This window comes from Podarcis gaigeae (assembly GCF_964106915.1).
Source record: "Podarcis gaigeae genome assembly, chromosome: 3".
Lineage (NCBI taxonomy): Eukaryota > Metazoa > Chordata > Lepidosauria > Squamata > Lacertidae > Podarcis > Podarcis gaigeae.
In genome coordinates this window covers 60311875-60329628 of record NC_139680.1, presented here as the reverse complement: position 1 = coordinate 60329628, position 17754 = coordinate 60311875, and the positions used below count along the sequence as shown (strand labels likewise).

Below are 17754 nucleotides of genomic sequence, written 5' to 3'. Positions count from 1 at the left end.
AGTGAGTTGTTTAATTAAAAGAAGAAAACTTTACACAATTTAGGATCCAGAGAGCCAATTTAGGTGAGCTAGGGCTATTGTCCATTGAGGGAGATTAGGATTTTAAACAGGATATTCCTGTCAACCCATGCTGTAATACCAAACTTCTATTTGTTTTATTTTTAAATTTTATATCCCACTCTTCCTCCTAATGGAGGTTTTCAATTCTCATGTTTTAGAAATCTTTGGCAAGTAGCATGGGGGTCTGTAGTTGAAGAGACTCGTGTCCCTTTCAAACTTGAGTCTATTGAAGAATTCATTAAACAGTCCTTTGGATCCTAGGCTTGCTGTTGATAAAATTAAGTACTTGCTTCATCCTTAATGTAAAGTGAAAAAATACAATAAAAATATTGAATGGCTGATAGTTCAAACATCATGAACAAGGGGTGATGTTCAAGTATGAGTGTCCACTGATAGTAGAGAATTTGTCAGCTGAACAGGGAGGCAGGCAGTTTTCAGCCATTCTCCTGTCTCCCCACCCTTCAGCACCCTGTGCTACCCTTAAATCTCTTCCAGAAATGGCCCTTTGGAGTAGATTTAGAAGGTGTAGTAAAATGAAGTTGGGAGGGTGATTAAGTCTCCCCTTTTCCTATAAGATGATCGTCACCATTGCATATTAACCAACGTTAATAAGCCTGCAACACCTTTTCACGTTGTGTCTGATAGTTTGTGTTAGATTGTTCACTGATAGTTGTCTTTCTCAGTGTTACTGTCCTATAACATATTCTGGTTTTCTTTGCAGAATGAAGAAAAGTGAAATGTGTTGAGTTGCCTTTGAGGGTCATGAAAATGCCAGCAGGTATGTAGTATATGTGCTATAGTAATTTTACTTTTTGCATTGTATGAACCATTTACTGTTAAATTTTATCTGTGTAAAGAAGGGTTTTTGTTACTGATTAGTATTTCTAGCATTGCAGACCTGGGTCCTGTTCCAGAGATGATAACTGTACACCCAAAGACCCTGACAGCAACTCGTAGTGCATGTTGATATGCATTCATGTCTGCATTGTGATGCAGTAGCTAGTTCGCAAGGAAAGAATCGGCAGTATTATCACCACAGTGTCTGCTTCTTTAACTCTTAGCAGAAATGGAATTGCAGATCCACCCTGCCAATCAGCACTTAGGCTTTTTACAATGAGGTTTGGCAGATTGGAAACAGGGTATTTGTTCTTGTTTTCTATGGCTAGCAGGAGTCATGGGCTCATATTATCAGGGATCACCAACTTTTTGGGGCCTGTTTCTGACAGGAAACACTATTGTCAGCACCGCACACAGCGACCAAGCACACACTACAACCTTTTCTATTGATAGAATTATTTGTTTATTTATTAATAAATAAATGGATTGTGGATTGTAATGAAACCTCTGCGGTTCTAAGAAAGCCCCTTTTCAGACCTATTTTCAGCAGGGGAAGGAAGAACATCTGCAGGGACCTTGGGTTCACCTTTGGCATGAATGGAAGCTGATAACTGGGCTGTGACAGCCATTTTGAGCTAATAAGCTAATGAAAGTGACAAAACTGCTGTTTGACCTTTTCAGTGGAGAGTGAAGCCAAGGCAAAAACCAAGGTTCGTTTTGAGGAAATATTCAAGAGCCATGCTGACCTAGCAGATAAAAAGAAATTGAAGAAGAAAGCATTAGGCACACCAGAGAACATTGTGGTGAGTTGTCTACTCTATGAAACTTTGTTTGCCTGTCTTGGCAGAAAGGTTTAAAAAGAGCAAAACTTAGTGTCTCATGCTCAATTCCTTAAGAAGTATGAAGAAAAGTGGACTGTTCTTTGCAGTTAATTTCTTTCGGAAAGCAGAAATTGTTGCAGCCTTGGGGTTACAAATACCAGCACTTCAATCTCATGATTTAGAAAAGCACGGCCTTCAAATTCATGACGGCTGTTTCTTTTACTATTACGCTGTTGGTAGTGGAAGTGGCTCACTATACTTATTTGTCCTTTTCCATACATAAAGGAGGTTCTGTGAATGTGAAAAGAAAAGCTCTTTAATTATCATTTTAATATATGTCTTTATTGATGCTTATATTGAGGGGGAAAGGGTACTAGTACTTTACGCAGATATCTAAGTTCTGTGTGTCACACTCTGTACATTTGGTTCAGGAAACCGCAGTGAGTTACTACACATACAATTATACTAATTTAATGGCCAAATTACAATTTGGAAATATCTCTTTAAATGGTTTGTTAGGCAGAATTTTTAAAAGATCTTGCTTACAATCATTTCTTACATTTTTATCATGAGGACATTTTGTTAAATATTATTTCAGTTACACTAGATCTGTACACCCTCCTCCTCTCAGTAACGTTTATTTTAACAACATATAACGCCATACTGGTGGGCCAATTTTCCAAATACTCTAGAATACATTTGAGGGATTTTTTCTTAAAACAAGCTTTGAATAATATATTAAAAGCTTGGTCAAATCTAGAATCTTTTCATGTTTCATATGAATTCCATCTGTTGGTTGCTACATAAAACAATTAAGACTCATTTAAAACTTCAGTGCATGCGATAAAACTAATAATGTACCAAAATATTAATATTATAATACATATGCTTATAATTATATAAGAGGGGGCTGACTTTTCAGTGTTTTTGTCTTGATTGTAGCTTGAAACATTTAAAAATCATCTTGGCATTACCCAAGAAAGTGAAAATGATGAGGTAATTATAAATGATACTTATAACCCAGAGGAAAGGAGTCCACGGATTACAAAAAGCAAGCTCAGACACAAAGCCTCAGTTGCAGAAAAAATAAATAATAATGTTGTTAGTGGAGAGGAAAGCGTGCAAACAACGTCTAATAAGAAGAAGAAAAAGACAGTGTTACACGAACAACTTAATGAGGAGGAAAACCTACGTGAAACTAAGTTGGACAGTTCTGAAAAACAGATTCATGTTTTTTCAAAGAAAAAAACAAAAAGTGTGTTAGAGGCAGATGCATTTCATCAAAAGGGGGACGGCCACATAAAAAGTGCCTTGAATGGAATGAGAGGGAGATCTGAATTAGATGAGGAAGAGCAGCTAATTCAAGCCTATGAGCAGCAAGTGGCTGAGGAAGAAGCAAATGCAATTAAGAAGAAAATAAAAAAGAAACTTAAAGAACAGATGTCTGAATTCACCCCCAATGTTCAAAGCCAGGAAATGGCACTGAATAATGAAGTGAGCAAAAAGAAGAAAAAGAAAAAAGAAGTATCTGTTGTATCTGAAGCTCAAACAAGGTATAGTGGCGAAAAGCAAATTGGTGTGGATTTAAATCTTTAACAACTGTTTGATTTTCATTGCTGTTGTTGAAATGGAAAGAGTTGTATGGCCCCCCTCCCCAACCTGGACATACCATTTTACAGGAGAAAATGTCATGGTGTTAACTTATCTGAAAAAGCATGTATGGTATACCAGTTCTTCTCCCCCCTAACAAAGTTACTTTCTGAGTTGCTGGGAAGCCATGAGTTGTTGCACCTGTGGGAGGTGAAGGCGGGACTCAGGAAGGAGTGCAAGGTAGAGGAAGGTGGGCAAAATCGCATTTGGCTTCATTTCTATTTCCCAGCACCAGACCAAACTTGGGGAGAATCTTTATTGGCTTCATTGCCTTTCTCTTTTAACGTCTTCCTCCTAGACACACACTATCTGTTTCCTGTCTTTAGAGAGGAGAGAATAGAATCCTAGGAAACTTCCTTATACCAAGTCAGGCTGTTGATCCATGGATTTCAGTATTGTCCCTCCTGACTGGTAATGGCTCTCTTGGGTTTTTGACAAAAGTATCTCCCAACCAAACCTGGAGATGCTGGAGGCTGAACTTGGATCCTTCTGCATGCGCAGAAGATGCTCTCCCTCTGAGCTAGGGCCGTCCCCTTTCCCCTTTGTGTTGCTTGGCAAAAGAAATATTATCATCTGGGTTGATTGGGGCTGTGCCCCTGTTGTCTGTTGCCTTGGTGACTGGGTGAATGGTTCCCACCACATCATCTCTTCTCAGTTTGTTGACAGCCTCTGTTCTGGAACTACGCTTTGCACGAACCCAACTTGGTGGGAAGAGATGATTCATTTGTATCACTTTCCTTGTCATCTCTAGATCTCACTTCAGGGGGGCAGCTAAGTCCAGGGATGGTAGCAATGCATTTGCAATACGTTGACCCTGCCTTAAGTTTACATGGCCTCCTTTTCCTCCATCAAAGCCAGGGGAGGGGAACTGAATCCAGTCAGTGGGCCATGCTACAAAGGAAAATCCAAGCTGATCCCAGCAGGTTTTAAGTTACTGCTGGTCAGCTGATGGGTCTGCTTTCTGCTGGTTGGCGGTGATGCCAACGAGCCTGAAGTTGCCGTCCCACTCCCTTCCCCTTGAGCTCATTGGTGTGTCAACATCAAGCTGCCTTCTGCTGGAATTACCAAATTCCCAATGGGGAAAGTGGAGCTTCAAGTCACTGCTTGAGTTCCCTGTGGCAATCACTGTGCCACAGCCAATCCCAGCAGAAAGGGATGGGTGCTGACGTCAGGCTCTACTTTCTATGGTGTCAACTGTGCTATAGAGCTCACCATGGGGAAATCAGTAGTGCAGCCAATACCAGCTGGTCTGTTCTCACCACCAGTCATCTGATCATTGGTGAAAGCAAGCCTTCTTTGCCAATGAAAAATCAGAAGCACATTCTGCCTGCTTCACACTTGATCTGACATCTGGTGCGAGGCAGATGGCCATGACTTTGGTGAAATGGCTTTGTGGGACCCATGTCAGGGATAATTAAGGCTCATGAGCCAGTGGACCCCTGCCCCCCCCCCGGCATGGCTGACCTCAACTAATCACCTTGGCTGATGGTTGGAGTGTTCCTTACTTGCATCTCTCTGGCAGACAGCAATCATTATTTTGGCAGGTTTGGGCAGGGCTGGGTGTATGTATACATTCCCTTGTTTAACAGCGAGACTTACTTCATTGCAGTGCAATGTCCCTCTCTGAACTACAGAATGACCCAGAGGAAGAAAATACCCGCAAAAAGAGATCATTGGAAAAACCGCTCATGTCAGAATCTAAAGAGGATGATGTGCTAACAAAGGAACAGGAACTGGAAGAGGATATTGAAAAACAGAAATCTAAAGGAAAGAAACCGAAAAGAAAACCCAAAAAAGGTTTGTGTGGCTACAATTTGAACCTCCGCAAATGTGCACATGAGTACAGAGCTCATTTATGTGGCTGCATTGTGTGCTGTTCTGGGACGCGGGTGGCGCTGTGGGTAAAACCTCAGCGCCTAGGGCTTGCCGATCGCATGGTCGGCGGTTCGAATCCCCGCGGAATCTCCCGTCGTTCGGTCCCAGCTCCTGCCCACCTAGCAGTTCAAAAGCACTCTTAAGTGCAAGTAGATAAATAGGTACCACATTATACCGGGAAGGTAAACGGCGTTTCCATGTGCTGCGCTGGTGCCGGCTCACCAGAGCAGCTTCATCACGCTGGCCACGTGACCCGGAAGTGTCTCCGGACAGCGCTGGCCCCCAGCCTCTTAAGTGAGATGGGCGCACAACCCTAGAGTCGGACACGACTGGCCCGTACGGGCAGGGGTACCTTTACCTTTTTATTGTGTGCTGTTAGTGACCTAGACTGCACCATCCTTGTGGCCAAAATGTTGTCTGAAGTTTGTCACATGTGACCCACATGTGGGTTCACTTTTGCACAAGTGAACTTTCCAAACCTAGGTTGAGTGGTAGCATGTAAAATACTAGTTTGTGCTCATCATGGCTGATTATCTGCTGACTATAAGCCTTGTGCAGTCCAATTAGAGTGAAAATTGTACTGTGAGCATAGAAGATGAATGAGTTGCCCTTACCTCACATTTATTTCAAATAAATATTGAAATAAGGACTCATTTATTTGTTCAAGAACAGTCCTGCTATGTATGAATAACAATTTTTGGAAGTGGTCTATTCGTTTGACCACTTGGAACACGTTGGAACATGTAATTGGAAAGTTTCAGCTGCATCTGCTTTGTGTGTGTGTGTGTGTGTGTGTGTGTGTGTTAAACTGCTGTTCATGTTAATAGATCACACATAAAGGATAATGTTGCACATACTAATAGCCAGAATTTCTATTCACCTAACCAGTTTTTGTCCAATGACACATGCCTACATATAAGCAAACATGCTATCGAATATACTAACTGGTTTTCCATAATGCATTGTAGAACTAGTGGGACTTGTAACTACAATAGGTGTTTTCAATTTAATTTTGATAATATTTAATTCTCACTTGAGACAATCTTCCTTCTGCTCCTAGTACTAGAAGAAAATACCCCGAATGCTGATGAAAATACATCACATGTGACTGATGGAAGTGTGTCACCGGAATCAAAACCTGTTTATGATGATAGCCTGGTTTTAGGGGTTTACATCCATAGAACAGATCGGCTTAAAACTGATCTCATGGTATCGCATCCTATGGTTAAGGTTCATGTGATTGATCAGAAAACTGGTCTATACGCCAAGAAAGAAAATAGGTGATGTCATTCACTTTTAACGTTTCCTTTCTCTTATCTTATCTCTCCAATTTTCCCACATCAAATGTGATTTACTGTAAAGACTTCTCAGTTGAGTATTGGTGTCCCTGGAATCTCTTTCCTGCTTAACTTGCATGTTCAGGATTTTAGTTTGTTTTCATAGATATGTGTGCTTATTCTCTTGAGTTGCAGTTGAGCACTCTGGAAATATATGCAGTCAATTGCAGGAGAAATGAAAGGCTACCAAAAAAACTGAAATTCAGTCACTTTTCAAAGTTCATCCTCAAGAGACTTTTCTGTTTAGGTAATGTTGCCCATCTATAGAGGGCAGGGTAGAGTGTTCATCAGATAATGCCAAAAGGTGGACTGAATGAGAGGCCAACATGGAATAAGGGTTGCATCAAACCCCAGAGTAGCTTCTAATACATGTAAAGGCCAGAAAGATGACAGCAAAGAAAACATTACTCAACTCCGTACTCAAATAAGATTTAAAGCTGCAGTCCTATGCAAGATTTCCTTGGCAGTGCCCTTAAACTAAGTGGAACTTAACTTGCAAATAAATATGCATAGGATTAACCTATGCCTCTCATATGCGAAATCTCTTAAGTGTCATAGGGAGCACACTCCAAGCATAGCATGTCAAGTAAACATCAAGTTTTAACCAGCAAAAAGACTGGGTTGAAATGGTTAAGCACAAAGCACAAAAAGTACATTTTTTGGTAAGAATATAGACATGAATTTACAACCATTTGGATTATTTCTTTTAACTGTGCCTTTCATTAATGTTAGACTACATTTGCTTTGAGCCAAAGTTATTGAAGCTGTCCTTGCACTTCACAGGGCTGTGGATATTGTGCCTAGAATAGTCCGAGTTGGAATAAGTTTAAAGCCATCTGACACGTGGCTATTGAACATTTCACATACACACCCTGGTAGCATGAATGCTAGACTGTTACATTCCCCATACTTCCCTTTTAAGCAAAAGGCTAGCACAGTTAGACTGAACAGAGTTTATTGTTTTTATACAGCAGCCGATCTGTTTCATCTTTTTATGAACAAGAAAAAGTGGGACATATTCTTCCCATTATGACTCAGCCGTATGATTTTAAGCAGTTTAAGTCAACACTTCCAGAATGGGAGGAGCTAATCATTTTCAATGAACGCTTTAACTATTTCCTTCAAGATACTGAAGAAAGTCCAAGAATAATCCTGTTTTTTGAGGTACAGAATGAATTTCCATTTCATCATGTTACCTTTAATTTTGGCAAGTATCTTTTAATATTTTCATTCATAGATTATTTGAAAGGTAGGTGGCATAGGAATTATGGATTGTGCCCATTCACGTAAGGACTCCCACTCGCACAACAGAATTTCTCTTTCACCATGCATCCCAAAATCTCTCTTGGGGGTTCCTCCAATACTGTAGAGCCAATTTCTTTTGTTTCGGCCAGGGAGGAGGAGTGCAGGGTCATGACTTGGTACTAGAGCATCAGCTTTGCATGCAGCAGGTCCCAATTCAATCCCTGGTGTCTCCAGATACAGTTGGGAAAGACTCCCTGCCTCCAACTCTGAAGAGCTGCTGCCAGTCAGTGTAGACAATACTGAACTGCTAAGGCAGTTTCTGTGTTCCTAAGCAGAAGTCATTGCTCCTGTAGACAAGCCAGCTGACAATAGCAGGTGCAAGGTTCTCTCAAAATTTCTTCTTAGGCCTCCTAACAGCTTTGTAGGGGATGCCTGGGAGCTGGGGAAGGAGACAAAGTATGCAACAAAGAAGCTGCCAAATGCATTATTTGAGATTTTTCATTGATCCTTAATGAATATCCTAAATCATTTTGTTTTTGTTCTTGTTTTTATTATGTATTTTGTGCTTTTTTAGCTTGTATTTTTATGCTGTGAACTACTTTGCTATCTACAGATGAAGGGGGGTATTTAAATCTAACAAATGCATAATAATAATAATAATAATAATAATAATAATAATAATAATCTTCCTGAACATGCCAGCTCTACATGTTTTCCTGCTAAGAAAACCCGTATCCACCATATTTGAGGGGTTTCTACTTGTTTATTCTAAGTGAGCTCCCATGTTTTGAGAGCTGAGATGTGCCAAATGCAGGAGAACTCTGGAATTCTCCCATTCTGCGCATACACACACACAAAAGCAGAGCTCACTGTGTAGAGGTGGCATGGAGGTTCTTTCATAGGCCCCACTCTGTCCCTGCAAATAGCATTCAGAGCCAAAAGAAAATAACTTAGACTAAAAATATTCCTTATCATAATTGTTGATTGATTTTAACTAAATAAAACTTTTTCCCCAATTTGGTCAGATACTTGATTTTCTGAGCATGAATGATGTAAGGACCAACTTTGATGTACAAGCTAAGGAAAGTGGCTTTCGGAAAATCTCTTGGGCATTTCTAAAGGTATTTTATTTATTTTTTTAAATGGGAACTTTCCCCCTAAAGTATCCAAATAAAATCTAAGCAGAAGTGAACATAACCTTCTGTGTTCAGTGGTGAAACTATATTTCAATCTTGGTTGTGGTAATAGATGAACTGCAAGCACATTTGTCCAATAAATGTACAAAATTTAGATGAGGTACCAAAAAAAAATCCCATGAAGGTGTTTTGTATGAAGGTGGAGTTTAGTGCTATTGCGTTTCATAAAGCCCCATGTTTCCCCTGTGTGTATTGTGGTATCCTTTCAGAACTGAATTTAAGAATCTCTCTGTGCATCTCTGCTGCATCTTATGGTAGAGATGGTCATAGCATAGGCTGACTGAAAACAAAGAATCCAGTTACCAAGGTTCACCAGCAAGTGCACAAAGGCCTGTACCCCTGCGCCAAAGATGAGCCCTAATTCTGTTCTGAGTGGCTTCTCAATGTCAATTCATCCATACAGATGAAGTTATAATCAGATGATCTGCTGATACCTAACTGTGTGTACTACATCCTCCCATAGGAAACCTGTGCCCACTATCTGCGGTTGCCAAACTATAATGTTGTGCTTTTAAATTGTCACATCACAAACAGGGTTTCGTCTTTCTTTATTTAAAATTTGTTTATTCTGTATTTACAGCCTGCATCATAACCAATCCCGGGGCAGTTTATATATTTACAAATAAAACAATAATGCCAATTGTTTATCAATTAAAAGAACCCACAAGAAACAGATAAAATACTAAAAACAACAATAATTGTCAAACTGCAAAGCACTTCCCTCCTTCTTAATCTAAGGCTGACTAGATTAATATTTCACAAAATCCCAAGTAAATAAGCTGGTGTCAACTCTGCTTCAGAGGGAAGATCATTCCATGAACAGGAATAAAAAGGCCCTATATCATAGCATGATATACCTCTTACAGCAACAGAACATCAAAAATGGACTTCTCCAAAGTTTTACTAGCATTTAGCTTGTAAAAACTACATCATCGTCACCTACAACTAGTAATCACACATTTTTTCACTTCGAGAATTTTGTCTTTTCAGCTTGTGGGTGCGAATGGAGTTCTGAATGTTGGTGGAAAACTACGTCTCCAACTATATTGCCCTCCTCCAAGGTCCAGATCGAAACTAAATATTGTGGAAGTTTATGATTGGTGGGCAAAATGTCCCAGAAACCATTACCCCTCAACACTGTATGTAACTATAAAGGGCATTAAACTTCCAGAACATGTAAGTTTAAGTTGCTACCAACTTAACTTCAGCAGAGTTCAGTTATGTCTACCAACTAAACTTCAGCAGAGATATATCTGTGGGCGTGAATCTGAGAAAAGTTGTTTTTTTGTTGGCCTTTTATAACAAGCTGTAGAACGGAAACAATTGGCATGTTCTCTTAAATACTTGAACATTTCACATCTGGTTCTTCCTGTCCAGTCATCGCTGGAACTTTGGCTACTTTTCTGCCAGCCAAGTGCTGAATTTTGTATTTAAAGGGAAGGGAGAGAGATCCATGAAGCATTTTCAGCTGCCTCTTTCATTCAGTCTGGTGAAAATCTGCTGAAGTGAATAGACTTGCAGTAATAGAGATCTGTCAAGGAACCTAAAATATATCTGTGTTACATTTATTTTATTTTTAAATGTACAATTTTTAAGATGACTCTTTCAAGATTTCAGAAATATTGGTCAGACTTCGTTCCAGTTCTTCTGAAATACAAGTTCATTTCCATGTTAAATTATGCAGTTCTTTTGGATTGATATGTAGTATTAGTCATATTTAGAGCAGACCCACTGAAAGCAATTGACTTAAGTAACAGAAGTCCCTTTCAATGGGTCTACGTAATTGGGGTATGGCTTTTCTTGGCTATCACCCTAATAGTTTACATCTGCCAAAATAAATTTGTCCTATTACACTTTTAATCTATTTGTAGGTAGATCCTTCTTTACGGTCTATGATGGCTGTTCAGCAGGAATATCATTCTCCATCATTCTTGGACCTGCAAAGTGAAGTATCTAAAAAAGCAAATAGTTCTGGACCACATGTGAAAAAAGAAGAACTACATAAGTGGTCACGATTTCCTGGACAGGCAAGAGTTTTCATACCTTTGTACATAAGGATTGTTTTTCTAGCATGCAATCTATAATTGTATAGCAGCACTTTCTTGTTTTCAGTTATAAGCACAAAACAAATGGTTTAATTCCCGCCCCGCCCCAGTGTATGTGAAAAGTCCCAACCACTAATAATTTCCATGTCAACTGTGAAGGTTTTGCAGTGTTGCAGTAGAGGCATGCGTTAGAATTTAGCAGTGAAGTTTAGATAGTCAAATTAAGAAAACAGCTTAATAAAAAGCATGAAAATTAGTGTGTTAGCACTATTATCAGTGTCCCCCAGATTTCTTTGGACCTGTTCAGGCAGTACTTTTGTCCACAGGATTCTTTTTCTTTTAATTGTTTATTTTTAATTGAATGGGTATATATCTTTAAAAAGCAAAACAACCAAGCCAACAATTACATACCATAATTCTACTTAGCTGGTTGAATGGGAGAAAAAGCTTGTTCCTCAAGCTCATGCATTTCTTCCCCTGCTTCCCTCACTTTAGAGAGAAAGTGATGCGTGCTTTCAGAATTTGCCATGCTGATTGCAAGATCTACCTTACAGAGTCATGGAGATCCTACATTTAAGCATAGGTTCTCTTATGGCAAAACGGTCTGTTACCTTATTCATGCTTTTAAAAGAAGCATACTTAAATTGACCACTTTTATTTTGACGGAAAAGCAGACCTGAGGCTCTAATACAGAATGTTCTGTATACCAGAACAGGGTTCTTGCACCAGTTTCTCATTGATTACTCCATCTCTACCCCACTAGGGTTAAGCAAGTAACTGGCTCAGGGCCCAGATCAGCACCCCATTCTCCCACACATGAGAACACACATCTGCCACCGTTCCATTTTTCCTATGTTAACAGCGTGTTTTTTTATCAAAAGTTTGCTGTAACAGTCTATCACTGATACCTTCCTGGAAATAGTTACAATTAGTTGATGATGAAAATACCACTGTGGAAATAACGGCTTGCTTTGGAAATGCAGGTTTGCCGTATACCAAATAAGCATCTGTTTTCCCTACGAGCGGGAGATATGGGATGTTTCTGTATTCGCTTTTCCGAAGACGGACGAACCTTAGCAGCAGGTTGTGCAGGAAGAGATGCTTATCCTATTATTTGTAAGTCGCAGCCTTATGGCATGTTTCACTTTTAATACAGAGCCTCAAAATAATAAGTGTTTTTGTCTCCTAGTTTCATGTTTTTGAAAAGATTACCCTAAGACACAAGTGTTACAGTACTTTTGCTGCATCCTCTCGCAGGCAGAAGAAATTGGTCAGTGGGATAGCGGAGGGAGGCGGTTTTCAGTTTAAGACTGGCAGAGGGGCTCTCTTGGTAATTCCACAGTCCTGAGGTAGCCTAGGAGAGGGCATTCTTTGTGACAGCCCCTAACTTATGGAATTCCTTCCCCACATTGATTCATTTGGCACCTTCATTATGTAGCTGTGTCAGATGCTGAAGACACACCTCTTTACCCTGGCCTTTGACACATGAGAAATATATTTTACAATCCATTCTGTTCTTGTGGCTGTAATTTATTTAAAACTGTATTTAATTTGTTAAAAAATTCTTTAATGTTGTATTTTTCATTTATTTAGTCATTTTAAAATACAACATTTTATAAATAAATAAAAATAAATAACCTGCCCTGGACCTTATGGTGAAGGGTGGGGTAAGAAATCAAATAAATAATAATGATAATAAAAAATGCAACAACAACAATAACAACTGATATAACAAGCAGTTAAGTTTGATCCACTTGTCAAGCCTCCTTGGGCTCCATGATTGAAGAAATGATGATTATGATTATATCTAGCCCATACTGCCAAAGGAGCTCTGGGCAACAAAGAAAAGATGGGATATAAATATGGAGGGGGGAGAGAGAAACGTATAGATATTAGGTACTCTGAGATAGTTCCAGAAGGGTTTTAGAAAGAAGTAAGTGTTGAGGCATTTGAACGATGAACGTGAGGCAGCACGGCTCGAAAAAAGCAGCAAACTGCTACATGTAAAAGAAGTGACATAGAAGAAAGTTTGCAGATAAAAATATGTGTAGAAAATGAATGTGGCTTACAGCAAATGATAGTGTAGCCAGTAATGACTTCTGCAGTATTTGTGGTTTCTCACCAACCTTCCCTATCGATGAGCAGTTACGTAGCAGGAGAAAAGGACACTGAAATAGTATTATTGTTCTTGAATTGGAGTGCTTTATAATGCCATTTTGCGAAAACGCTTTATTTAAACGTTTACCACACATACATAATTCTCATTCAGCCACTAGATGGAAATAGATACTTGCATGCTTATTTTAAATTTAGACTCTTAACATACATCTGGCAGCCACTTCTGAAAATGTGAAAATCAGATGTTGGTGGAGACCGGATATAACTATCATGTCCAGTAGCTGCTGGTAGCTTATTCTCTCTGCATTCGTTTAATTTCCTCTTAAAGCCATCTAATCTGGTGACTATTACAACATCCTAGGACAGTGTTCATGTGTTTGTATGAAGTACTTTTTGAAACCAAATAGTTTCCGTTTGGATGCTTCCTTGATGTTCATGATTTCTTAATTTTACCTATTCCTAACCCCTTAAAACGCTTTTTCGTGTTTTCATCAGTATATGAGATTCCTTCTGGGCAAAACCTGGTGGAATTTTATGGACACCTGAACATTGTATATGATCTTTGCTGGTCAAAAGATAACCAGCATCTCCTTACTGCATCCTCAGATGGTACGGCAAGGTTAGTATAAGTGAGTTCATCTTATTTCAATGGTAACATAAAGTGAATTAACATATTATATGTCTGCCTCTTTCCCTTCTTTTTCACAAACAGGGTGTGGGAGAATTCCATGACAGAACCACTACAGTTCCACTGCAAGGAGAGTGGAAGTTGTTTTTGTGGGGTTTTTTTTGCAACTGCTCCCTACCTTTAGGGCCTTATTATGTGTAAGGGTGTTCTGGTTATTTAATAAATATCATCCTCATAGGATCACTTTTCGGCAAAGGCAGTCTCTTGAGGAGAAAATAAAACAAAACCCTCCACTCAACCATATTCTACAGACATCTTTTTGACTGTGTCCTGTTCTCTTTACCCTCACTTCATATAAATTTTTACTTTTTATTGTTGCCCTTTCACTCTTGCACTAAAGAAGAGATGAGGATTTTATTTCTGTTTAATGCAAACCTCCAGTTACAGCAGTGACACTCTGCTAGGTTATACTGGATAAACTGGCACTTCAAAATGGCATTTGCATGGGGGGGGAAATACTTAAGGCATTTAAAGTTAAAACAAAACAAAGCACAAATTACTTCTTAAGATAGAGGACAGCACAAAAAGCAAATGAATGTAATTTGGATTCTTTGTAATAATTCAGTGAAGAAATGATATCCATTCTAGATATCTGGCTAGCATATGACTCGGTAATTAAATAACATACTGCATTTTCTAAAAGACATTAAGTTAATAGTTTCCTAAATATTGTTTCCTTCTAGAATGTGGAAAATTGAAGCCCAGGCTACATCAGCCGTGAGAGTTTTCCCTCATCCTTCCTTTGTCTACACTGCTAAGTACCATCCAGTAGCTGAATATATCATAGTGACAGGATGTTACGACTCTGTGATTAGAGTATGGAATGCAAAAGTGAAGGACATTTATGGGCAGCTTCTACAAGAGTTTGATGGTCACAAAAGTTTTATCAATACATTGTGCTTTGATGCAGAAGGCAAGTTTTGAATCATTTCACTCTGATAATGCTGTATGCAACAGTTTAGCTCATTCATCTTTATAATAACTCTTGCCAGGTGTGGCGTGACTGTTATCATTCTGTAGATGGAGGCTGAGAGATTGTGGCAGCCTTGTTGACAATAGAACGTGGCTAAGTAGAGAGGGGAAAGGGGTGTGGCTGATCAGAAGGGCCTGTGCCACCTGCAGAATCTTCTTCCCATTCATGCCTTTTTTTAAAAAAAGACAAGGTTCCTTTAATCAAAGCACAGCATGAGAAAAGCATACTATGTGCATTGTTTGATGCAAATGGGAGCCAAATGCTCATTAAATAGAAATAAATAAATGATTGTGAAAATTCATGTGATTAGACAGAATGTGAGATGACTAGGATGGGAAAAAAATTGATCACATTCAGTGTTGCATATCATATGTGGCATCTGGCCAGTGATCTCCCATGTCACATGTAATTTTAAATTGGCATAGTTTAAAATTTTGAGCTTCCATTAGCATTTTAAATGCTGTATATTTATTACAGTGAGCCACTTTGAGGCCTACGTGGTGAAAAGTGGGATATAAATTTTTAAATTTTTAAAAAATGTAATTGGGCCCACGAGACTAGCAGTTGTTCTACAATTTATGTGACCATTGTGTGCACCATGAAAGTTTCCCCGAACATACTGGTGTTTCCCCATGGCAAACTTGTAAACTTTGTACTTGGGTACTGCTTGCAGCTCTCCCACAGCTTTTCTCACACCTATGTAAGGTGAGAAAAACTGGGTGCTAAAGACTCAGCTCTGGAGACAACTGGGGGACAGGGGGAAACAAGTCACAAAAGAAACAGGAAACAGGCATTTGGAGCAAAAGAAAGAGATGCAAAAGGGAAAAGAGATTTGACTAGAAAATATTTTCTGACTTGCATTATCTGAATACTGTATGACATTAAGTAAACAAATTACTATTTTCTAGGATTTCATATGTTTTCTGGAGACAGCACAGGGCTGATCATCATCTGGAATACTTTGGTAAAAGGCAATTCTCAATCGCCAATCCAAAACTGGGGTATTGATAAGGTATATAGATATTTCAAAGTAATAAAATAACTTCTGTGCAGGTTGAGGCATTTAAGACATGCAATTTTATGGAAAGATGCTGGAAACAAGTATGTTTGTAGCCGTATACAGGAAAGCTTAGAGTTTTGTTGCTGTTAGCAGTAGGTAAGTGGTACGTAGACAGGATTCACCAAACCAGTCCTGCCAGTGGGATTCCCTGCCCTTGCCCCCTCCTTGAACCCCCTTGAGAAAGGGACTGAAATTTTGAAAATAAAAGTGGTGCAGTCACTTAGAATAGAGCAACTTCCCTATGAGAAAATGTTACATCATTTGGAGGCTTTTAGCTCAGAGGAAAGGCAATTAAGGAGAAATATGATGGAGGTGTGTAAGATTATGTACGGTGCAGAGAAAGTGGATGGAGTTTTTCTCCATCTGGTATAATTCTAGAACCCGGGGCCATCCACTGAAACTGTATTTTGAAAGATTCAGGACATACAAAAGAGCGTACTCCACTCAGCACATAGTTAAACTATGGAATTTGCTGGCACAGAATGCAGTTATGGTAATCAACTTGGATGACTTTAAAGGAGAATTGGACCAGTTTATGGGGGATAGGACTATTAGTGGCTACTAGCCATGTTGGCTATGCTCCACCTCCACATTCAGAGGTATGCCTCTAAATACCAGTTGCTGGGAATCAAAAGTAGAGACAGTATGTTGAGCTCAGGTACTGCTTGTGTGCTTCCTATTGTCATCTGGTTGGGTACTTTAAGAACATAATTCTGGACTATATGAGTCCTAGTCCAAAAGGCTCTTTTGTGTTGAGATTCTTCTCCATAAGAAGTAGTGTTGGCTGAGAGTTTAAATGACTTTCATGGGGGATTAGACAAACTCATGGATGATAAGGTTGCTAGCAATGATAGCTCTGTAGTTACTATAGGAGCATAGACACTATGCCTCTGAATAGCCTTTGCTCAGAACCAACCATGGGAAATGGACTTTGCAGAGGTATCTGATCTCCACAATGGGTTGCTAGACTAGATAGGCCTTTGCTTTAACCTGGGAGGGGGCTTCTGCTTATGAGTAGAATGTATTGCATCCATGTTTTTTAGCTCTGTCGGTGGTGTTTTTTGTAGGAGATAAATGATAATGATTTTAAAGGGACTGCAATCAATCATTTAGAGGTACATCCAAATGGAAGGCGTTTATTGATCCATACTAAAGACAGTACTGTGAGAATTATGGATCTCCGAATGTAAGTATCTAAAAGTGACTTACTTTGTTTTAAAGCGTTAAAATGATATTTGGGTATAATCTGTTCTCTTTTCTTTCCACACACTTAAAAATAACCTAAATTGACCTATTATTTCCAGGGATAGTAGGAGGACCTTAGACCTCCAAAAAGTTATTCCTTCCGGGGGCCACAAAGCAGTATGAATCTAAAAGGGAGAAAAGGGCTCCTGAATTAATTCTGCATTGTGAGTGGGCTAGGTAGGGTTTTCCCTGGATCCTACTCATATGTGGGGCCTGAGCCCAAGTATTTTTAATTTTCAATCATTAGCAGTCTTTCCTTTGTGCATTTTAGTTAGTAGGTGGGAGATTGGAAGTAGGAAAGTATCACTAAAAGAAAATCCTCAGAAAATCCCCTAGAACCTTCTAAAAGTAAGATACCTTCACTGATTCTTCAAGAAGTTCTGCATGCTTGCAGAAGGCCTTATGAATGCCTTGAAAATGTTCTGTTGTACCCTAACAGATAATCCAGCACCTGAGAGTTATTGTAGATACACAGAGGGATTTGGTATTCATGTTAGAGGAAGATAGGTGCAGAATTACAACCAATGTAAGATCCCTGCCTTATCAGACATAATGCCTATCTCATTCATCATTCTGTCCCTATAGCAGTGCAAGAGTTGAGAAA

The 17754-nt window shown here is 39.2% G+C and overlaps 1 protein-coding gene and 1 long non-coding RNA gene across 5 annotated transcripts in view; one reads left to right on the top strand and one right to left on the bottom strand.

Annotated features, from left to right (window-relative positions):
- AHI1 (Abelson helper integration site 1) overlaps positions 1–17754 on the top strand; it is a 67243-nt gene that overhangs the window by 7059 nt on the left and 42430 nt on the right. For 3 of the 4 annotated variants that reach the window (XR_014562347.1, XM_083731604.1, XM_083731605.1), the window contains exons 2-15: positions 782–838; positions 1579–1700; positions 2661–3271; positions 4978–5165; positions 6304–6523; positions 7552–7744; positions 8851–8946; positions 10012–10197; positions 10893–11048; positions 12050–12182; positions 13680–13803; positions 14556–14785; positions 15754–15857; positions 16973–17091. Coding sequence is in view for 3 of the 4 variants with exons in the window: in XM_083731604.1 (XP_083587730.1) it covers positions 823–838; positions 1579–1700; positions 2661–3271; positions 4978–5165; positions 6304–6523; positions 7552–7744; positions 8851–8946; positions 10012–10197; positions 10893–11048; positions 12050–12182; positions 13680–13803; positions 14556–14785; positions 15754–15857; positions 16973–17091 (2498 nt within the window). In the remaining variant the exon portion in view is untranslated. The remainder of the gene's footprint in view (positions 1–781; positions 839–1578; positions 1701–2660; positions 3272–4977; positions 5166–6303; positions 6524–7551; positions 7745–8850; positions 8947–10011; positions 10198–10892; positions 11049–12049; positions 12183–13679; positions 13804–14555; positions 14786–15753; positions 15858–16972; positions 17092–17754) is intronic. The other variant, XM_083731606.1, reaches the window with a different exon arrangement.
- The window catches only part of LOC310841137, a 77689-nt gene continuing 71004 nt past the window's right edge, over positions 11070–17754 (bottom strand). The window contains exon 3 of the long non-coding RNA XR_014562371.1: positions 11070–11555. This is a non-coding gene — a long non-coding RNA (uncharacterized lncRNA). The remainder of the gene's footprint in view (positions 11556–17754) is intronic.